Source organism: Salmo salar, chromosome 14, assembly GCF_965601325.2.
Source record: "Salmo salar chromosome 14, fSalSal1, whole genome shotgun sequence".
Taxonomy (NCBI): domain Eukaryota; kingdom Metazoa; phylum Chordata; class Actinopteri; order Salmoniformes; family Salmonidae; genus Salmo; species Salmo salar.
This window is the reverse complement of record NC_138304.1, coordinates 99,299,689-99,308,597: the sequence shown is the minus strand read 5'-3', so window position 1 is coordinate 99,308,597 and position 8,909 is coordinate 99,299,689. Positions and strand designations below refer to the sequence as shown.

The following is an 8,909-nucleotide window of genomic DNA, read 5'->3' as shown; positions in this document are numbered from 1 at the left end:
ACCCATCTAGAGAGACCGAGGCTGTTATAACCCATCTAGAGAGACCGAGGCTGTTATAACCCATCTAGAGAGACCGAGGCTGTTATAACCCATCTAGAGAGACCGAGGCTGTTATAACCCATCTAGAGAGACCGAGGCTGTTATAACCCATCTAGAGAGACCGAGGCTGTTATAACCCATCTAGAGAGACCGAGGCTGTTATAACCCATCTAGAGAGACCGAGGCTGTTATAACCCATCTAGAGAGACCGAGGCTGTTATAACCCATCTAGAGAGACCGAGGCTGTTATAACCCATCTAGAGAGACCGAGGCTGTTATAACCCATCTAGAGAGACCGAGGCTGTTATAACCCATCTAGAGAGACCGAGGCTGTTATAACCCATCTAGAGAGACTGAGGCTGTTATAACCCATCTAGAGAGACCGAGGCTGTTATAACCCATCCAGAGAGACCGAGGCTGTTATAACCCATCCAGAGAGACCGAGGCTGTTATAACCCATCCATCTAGAGAGACCGAGGCTGTTATAACCCGTCTAGAGAGACCGAGGCTGTTATAACCCGTCCAGAGAGACCGAGGCTGTTATAACCCGTCCATCTAGAGAGACCGAGGCTGTTATAACCCATCCATCTAGAGAGACCGAGGCTGTTATAACCCACCCATCTAGAGAGACCGAGGCTGTTATAACCCACCCATCTAGAGAGACCGAGGCTGTTATAACCCACCCATCTAGAGAGACCGAGGCTGTTATAACCCACCCATCTAGAGAGACCGAGGCTGTTATAACCCACCCATCTAGAGAGACCGAGGCTGTTATAACCCAACCATCTAGAGAGACCGAGGCTGTTATAACCCATCTAGAGAGACCGAGGCTGTTATAACCCATCTAGAGAGACCGAGGCTGTTATAACCCACCCATCTAGAGAGACCGAGGCTGTTATAACCCACCCATCTAGAGAGACCGAGGCTGTTATAACCCATCTAGAGAGACCGAGGGTGTTATAACCCATCCATCTAGAGAGACCGAGGGTGTTATAACCCATCCATCTAGAGAGACCGAGGGTGTTATAACCCATCCATCTAGAGAGACCGAGGGTGTTATAACCCACCCATCTAGAGAGACCGAGGCTGTTATAACCCACCCGTCTAGAGAGACCGAGGCTGTTATAACCCACCCGTCTAGAGAGACCGAGGCTGTTATAACCCACCCGTCTAGAGAGACCGAGGCTGTTATAACCCACCCATCTAGAGAGACCGAGGCTGTTATAACCCATCTAGAGAGACCGAGGCTGTTATAACCCATCTAGAGAGACCGAGGCTGTTATAACCCACCCATCTAGAGACCGAGGCTGTTATAACCCATCTAGAGAGACCGAGGCTGTTATAACCCATCTAGAGAGACCGAGGCTGTTATAACCCATCTAGAGAGACCGAGGCTGTTATAACCCATCCATCTAGAGAGACAGAGGCTGTTATAACCCACCCATCTAGAGAGACCGAGGCTGTTATAACCCATCTAGAGAGACCGAGGCTGTTATAACCCATCTAGAGAGACCGAGGCTGTTATAACCCACCCATCTAGAGAGACCGAGGCTGTTATAACCCACCTATCTAGAGAGACCGAGGCTGTTATAACCCATCTAGAGAGACCGAGGCTGTTATAACCCATCTAGAGAGACCGAGGCTGTTATAACCCACCCATCTAGAGAGACCGAGGCTGTTATAACCCACCCATCTAGAGAGACCGAGGCTGTTATAACCCACCCATCTAGAGAGACCGAGGCTGTTATAACCCACCTATCTAGAGAGACCGAGGCTGTTATAACCCATCTAGAGAGACCGAGGCTGTTATAACCCACCCATCTAGAGAGACCGAGGCTGTTATAACCCATCTAGAGAGACCGAGGCTGTTATAACCCACCCATCTAGAGAGACCGAGGCTGTTATAACCCACCCATCTAGAGACCGAGGCTGTTATAACCCACCCGTCTAGAGAGACCGAGGCTGTTATAACCCACCCATCTAGAGAGACCGAGGCTGTTATAACCCATCTAGAGAGACCGAGGCTGTTATAACCCATCTAGAGAGACCGAGGCTGTTATAACCCACCCATCTAGAGACCGAGGCTGTTATAACCCACCCATCTAGAGACCGAGGCTGTTATAACCCATCTAGAGAGACCGAGGCTGTTATAACCCATCTAGAGAGACCGAGGCTGTTATAACCCATCTAGAGAGACCGAGGCTGTTATAACCCATCCATCTAGAGAGACAGAGGCCGTTATAACCCATCCATCTAGAGAGACAGAGGCCGTTATAACCCACACATCCAGAGAGACCGAGGCTGTTATAACCCACCCATCTAGAGAGACCGAGGCTGTTATAACCCATCTAGAGAGACCGAGGCTGTTATAACCCATCTAGAGAGACCGAGGCTGTTATAACCCACCCATCTAGAGAGACCGAGGCTGTTATAACCCACCTATCTAGAGAGACCGAGGCTGTTATAACCCATCTAGAGAGACCGAGGCTGTTATAACCCACCCATCTAGAGAGACCGAGGCTGTTATAACCCACCCATCTAGAGAGACCGAGGCTGTTATAACCCATCTAGAGAGACCGAGGCTGTTATAACCCACCCATCTAGAGAGACCGAGGCTGTTATAACCCACCCATCTAGAGACCGAGGCTGTTATAACCCACCCGTCTAGAGAGACCGAGGCTGTTATAACCCATCCATCTAGAGAGACCGAGGCTGTTATAACCCACCCATCTAGAGAGACCGAGGCTGTTATAACCCATCTAGAGAGACCGAGGCTGTTATAACCCATCTAGAGAGACCGAGGCTGTTATAACCCACCCATCTAGAGACCGAGGCTGTTATAACCCACCCATCTAGAGACCGAGGCTGTTATAACCCATCTAGAGAGACCGAGGCTGTTATAACCCATCTAGAGAGACCGAGGCTGTTATAACCCATCTAGAGAGACCGAGGCTGTTATAACCCATCCATCTAGAGAGACAGAGGCCGTTATAACCCATCCATCTAGAGAGACAGAGGCCGTTATAACCCACACATCCAGAGAGACCGAGGCTGTTATAACCCACCCATCTAGAGAGACCGAGGCTGTTATAACCCACCCATCTAGAGAGACCGAGGCTGTTATAACCCATCTAGAGAGACCGAGGCTGTTATAACCCATCTAGAGAGACCGAGGCTGTTATAACCCACCCATCTAGAGAGACCGAGGCTGTTATAACCCACCTATCTAGAGAGACCGAGGCTGTTATAACCCATCTAGAGAGACCGAGGCTGTTATAACCCACCCATCTAGAGAGACCGAGGCTGTTATAACCCACCCATCTAGAGAGACCGAGGCTGTTATAACCCACCCATCTAGAGAGACCGAGGCTGTTATAACCCACCTATCTAGAGAGACCGAGGCTGTTATAACCCACCCATCTAGAGAGACCGAGGCTGTTATAACCCATCTAGAGAGACCGAGGCTGTTATAACCCACCCATCTAGAGAGACCGAGGCTGTTATAACCCACCCATCTAGAGAGACCGAGGCTGTTATAACCCACCCATCTAGAGACCGAGGCTGTTATAACCCACCCGTCTAGAGAGACCGAGGCTGTTATAACCCATCCATCTAGAGAGACCGAGGCTGTTATAACCCACACATCGAGAGAGACCGAGGCTGTTATAACCCACACATCGAGAGACCGAGGCTGTTATAACCCACCCATCTAGAGACCGAGGCTGTTATAACCCACCCATCTAGAGAGACCGAGGCTGTTATAACCCACCCATCTAGAGAGACCGAGGCTGTTATAACCCACCCATCTAGAGAGACCGAGGCTGTTATAACCCACCCATCTAGAGAGACCGAGGCTGTTATAACCCACCCATCTAGAGAGACCGAGGCTGTTATAACCCACCCATCTAGAGAGACCGAGGCTGTTATAACCCACCCATCTAGAGAGACCGAGGCTGTTATAACCCACCCATCTAGAGAGACCGAGGCTGTTATAACCCACCCATCTAGAGAGACCGAGGCTGTTATAACCCACCCATCTAGAGAGACCGAGGCTGTTATAACCCACCCATCTAGAGAGACCGAGGCTGTTATAACCCACCCGTCTAGAGAGACCGAGGCTGTTATAACCCACCCGTCTAGAGAGACCGAGGCTGTTATAACCCACCCATCTAGAGAGACCGAGGCTGTTATAACCCACCCATCTAGAGAGACCGAGGCTGTTATAACCCACCCGTCTAGAGAGACCGAGGCTGTTATAACCCATCCATCTAGAGAGACCGAGGCTGTTATAACCCACCCGTCTAGAGAGACCGAGGCTGTTATAACCCACCCATCTAGAGAGACCGAGGCTGTTATAACCCACCCGTCTAGAGAGACCGAGGCTGTTATAACCCATCCACCTAGAGAGACCGAGGCTGTTATAACCCATCCACCTAGAGAGACCGAGGCTGTTATAACCCACCCATCTAGCGGCTGCTCAGGCAGAAATAAAATAAATAAAACCATACATACACACATATATAAAATCCACTTTGAGAACCTCACACACAAAAAAATGCCACCCAGCAACACATTTGGTGGAGCATTCTAAAAAAGCCTGCATGCAAGCGCACACACAGAAAACACGTTTTTACAATGCTCTGCCAAATGAGTCTGTGTCCACAGGGGGGCAGCACTAGACCACACAGACCGCTACCGTACATCCCTAGACCACACAGACAGCTACCGTACATCCCTAGACCACACAGACAGCTACCGTACATCCCTAGACCACACAGACAGCTACCGTACATCCCTAGAGCACACAGACAGCTACCGTACATCCCTAGAGCACACAGACAGCTACCGTACATCCCTAGACCACACAGACAGCTACCGTACATCCCTAGAGCACACAGACAGCTACCGTACATCCCTAGAGCACACAGACAGCTACCGTACATCCCTAGAGCACACAGACAGCTACCGTACATCCCTAGACCACACAGACAGCTACCGTACATCCCTAGAGCACACAGACAGCTACCGTACATCCCTAGAGCACACAGACAGCTACCGTACATCCCTAGACCACACAGACAGCTACCGTACATCCCTAGACCACACAGACTGCTACAGTACATCCCTAGACCACACAGACAGCTACCGTACATCCCTAGACCACACAGACAGCTACCGTACATCCCTAGAGCACACAGACAGCTACCGTACATCCCTAGACCACACAGACAGCTACCGTACATCCCTAGACCACACAGACTGCTACAGTACATCCCTAGACCACACAGACAGCTACCGTACATCCCTAGACCACACAGACAGCTACCGTACATCCCTATATACATACACACACACACACACACACACACACACACACACACACACACACACACACACACATATATATTCCGGTCTCGGACAATGCTTTGCTCTGATATTTCTTAATTTATTTTGTATTTTTCATAATGATGTTTATTTATTATTGCTAGATATTACTGCACTGTTGGAGCTAGAAACACAAGCATTACACTGTACCTGCAATTACATCTACCAATCTGAGTACGAGGCCAATAAACTTTGATTTGTGCGTGTGCGTGTGCGTGTGCGCGTGTGTGTGTGTGTGTGTGTGTGTGTGTGTGTGCGTGTGCGCGTGTGCGTGTGCGTGTGCGTGTGCGCGTGTGGTAATCTGTTCTAAGCTGCAAAAGCACATTTTATAAACAGCAACACAAGTTAGACATTTTCACAGCTGGCCAGGAAGCAGGCCAATGTGACATAGACACAGCTCTAATCCACACAAGCCGTCTGGCTCTACACTACACACTAACACAGTTACAAATATCAACAGCATTACCAAGCCAATACGCCATAGTATTTGACAAGGCTATAAAAAATTAAACACCGAAAAGTGTAGCCATGCCTTGATAGCAATACTGCTGTTAAATGCCATAACAATATGTTTAAATACAGTACTATGATGAAGGATGATTCTCTTTGGTTGTCTTCGTTTTGGAGATGGACGCAATATGATGGAAATCTGTGAGACTTGGAAACAAGGAAATGAAACAAGGAGATGAGGAGAGGAAACAAGGAGAAGACATTCCATTTCCAGGTCAAAGAGAGAAAGTGGGAGGAGCCAGTGGCAGTGACACACCCACACACTTTAAAATGTGAGTTTCAGTCCCAAAGCCAGTCTAACAGTCTTATATAAAACCTCTCTCTCACCAAGGAAACACAGTGGCCTACCTGTACACCTAACCTACACATTACTACAGGGAGAAAGAGGGGGACAGAGGGGAGAGAAAGAGAGAGTAGGGAGAGAGAAAGAGAGAAGCGGAGAGAAAGAGGGGGAGAGAGGGGAGAGAAAGAGAGAGTAGGGAGAGGAGAGAGAAAGAGGGAGAGAAGGGGAGAGAGAAAGAGGGAGAGAGAAAGCCAAAACAGAATGACATTGTAAGGCACTCAGAGATGAGCACTAGTATCTCCCCAACATTGTTTACCTTTATTTAACCTTTATTTAACCTTTATTTAACTAGTCAAGTCAAGTTAAGAACAAATTATTATTTTCAATGACGGCCTAGGAACAGTGGGTTAACTGCCTTGTTCAAGGGCAGAACGACAGACTTTTACCTTGTCAGCTCAGGGATTCGATCTAGCAACCTTTCGGTTACTAGTCCAACACTCTAACCACTAGGCTACCTGCCGTCCCTACACTCTAACCACTAGGCTACCTGCCGTCCCTACACTCTAACCACTAGGCTACCTGCCGTCCCTACACTCTAACCACTAGGCTACCTGCCATCCCTACACTCTAACCACCAGGCTACCTGCCCCCCCTACACTCTAACCACCAGGCTACCTGCCGTCCCTACACTCTAACCACCAGGCTACCTGCCGCCCCTACACTCTAACCACCAGGCTACCTGCCGCCCCTACACTCTAACCACCAGGCTACCTGCCGCCCCTACACTCTAACCACTAGGCTACCTGCCGTCCCTACACTCTAACCACTAGGCTACCTGCCGTCCCTACACTCTAACCACTAGGCTACCTGCCGTCCCTACACTCTAACCACTAGGCTACCTGCCGTCCCTACACTCTAACCACTAGGCTACCTGCCGTCCCTACACTCTAACCACTAGGCTACCTGCCGTCCCTACACTCTAACCACTAGGCTACCTGCCGTCCCTACACTCTAACCACTAGGCTACCTGCCGTCCCTACACTCTAACCACTAGGCTACCTGCCGTCCCTACACTCTAACCACTAGGCTACCTGCCGTCCCTACACTCTAACCACTAGGCTACCTGCCATCCCTACACTCTAACCACTAGGCTACCTGCCGTCCCTACACTCTAACCACTAGGCTACCTGCCGTCCCTACACTCTAACCACTAGTCTACCTGCCGTCCCTACACTCTAACCACTAGGCTACCCGCCGTCCCTACACTCTAACCACTAGGCTACCTGCCTCCCCTACACTACCTGCCGTCCCTACACTCTAACCACTAGTCTACCTGCCTCCCCTACACTCTAACCACTAGGCTACCTGCCGTCCCTACACTCTAACCACTAGGCTACCTGCCGTCCCTACACTCTAACCACTAGGCTACCTGCCATCCCTACACTCTAACCACTAGGCTACCTGCCATCCCTACACTCTAACCACTAGTCTACCTGCCTCCCCTACACTCTAACCACTAGGCTACCTGCCGTCCCTACACTCTAACCACTAGGCTACCTGCCGTCCCTACACTCTAACCACTAGGCTACCTGCCTCCCCTACACTACCTGCCGTCCCTACACTCTAACCACTAGGCTACCTGCCTCCCCTACACTACCTGCCGTCCCTACACTCTAACCACTAGTCTACCTGCCGTCCCTACACTCTAACCACTAGGCTACCTGCCGTCCCTACACTCTAACCACCAGGCTACCTGCCGTCCCTACACTCTAACCACCAGGCTACCTGCCGTCCCTACACTCTAACCACCAGGCTACCTGCCGCCCCTACACTCTAACCACTAGGCTACCTGCCGTCCCTACACTCTAACCACTAGGCTACCTGCCGTCCCTACACTCTAACCACTAGGCTACCTGCTGCCCCTACACTCTAACCACTAGGCTACCTGCTGCCCCTACACTCTAACCACTAGGCTACCTGCCGCCCCTACACTCTAACCACTAGTCTACCTGCCGCCCCTACACTCTAACCACTAGTCTATCTGCCGCCCCTACACTCTAACCACAAGGCTACCTGCCGCCCCTACACTCTAACCACTAGGCTACCTGCTGCCCCTACACTCTAACCACTAGGCTACCTGCCGCCCCTACACTCTAACCACTAGTCTACCTGCCGCCCCTACACTCTAACCACTAGTCTATCTGCCGCCCCTACACTCTAACCACAAGGCTACCTGCCGCCCCTACACTCTAACCACCAGGCTACCTGCTGCCCCTACACTCTAACCACCAGGCTACCTGCTGCCCCTACACTCTAACCACCAGGCTACCTGCTGCCCCTACATGATTTCCCTCCAGAGCCAAAGATCACACAGACCACACCCCTCGTGACCGTCATAGTAACAGTGTGTAGAGAAATGATTCTCTCTCTGGTTTCACTCTGGCTGCATCCTTCTTTTCTGTGATCTGATTGGCTAAATATGTGTGCTGTGTCCTCAGGTTGGAGCTTCGAGTTTCTTCATATACACAGAATGGGCCAGAATGAGAGGTACGTCTGACCTTTCAGTGTCTCTGTATGTAGATCAGGGGCCCAAAGCTCACTGCCCTCTCTGGAGGGATCTGAACTGAAACCCTTCGGCGTCCCAGGGTTAATCCCAATCAGCCCTCGCTGCCGCTGGAGACGGTATCATAGC

At 50.6% G+C, this 8,909-nt stretch overlaps 1 protein-coding gene across 28 annotated transcripts in view; it reads right to left on the bottom strand.

Moving 5' to 3' along the window:
• The window catches only part of LOC106592465 (CLIP-associating protein 2), a 129,636-nt gene that overhangs the window by 74,434 nt on the left and 46,293 nt on the right, over positions 1–8,909 (bottom strand). The window contains exon 1 of one of the 28 annotated variants that reach the window (XM_082961327.1): positions 6,010–6,157. The exons of the other annotated variants lie outside the window; for them this stretch is intronic. Within the exon in view, the coding sequence (XP_082817453.1) occupies positions 6,010–6,142 (133 nt within the window). The 5' untranslated portion in view covers positions 6,143–6,157. Of the gene's footprint in view, positions 1–6,009; positions 6,158–8,909 lie in introns of those variants that run through there. 28 annotated transcript variants of the gene reach the window in all.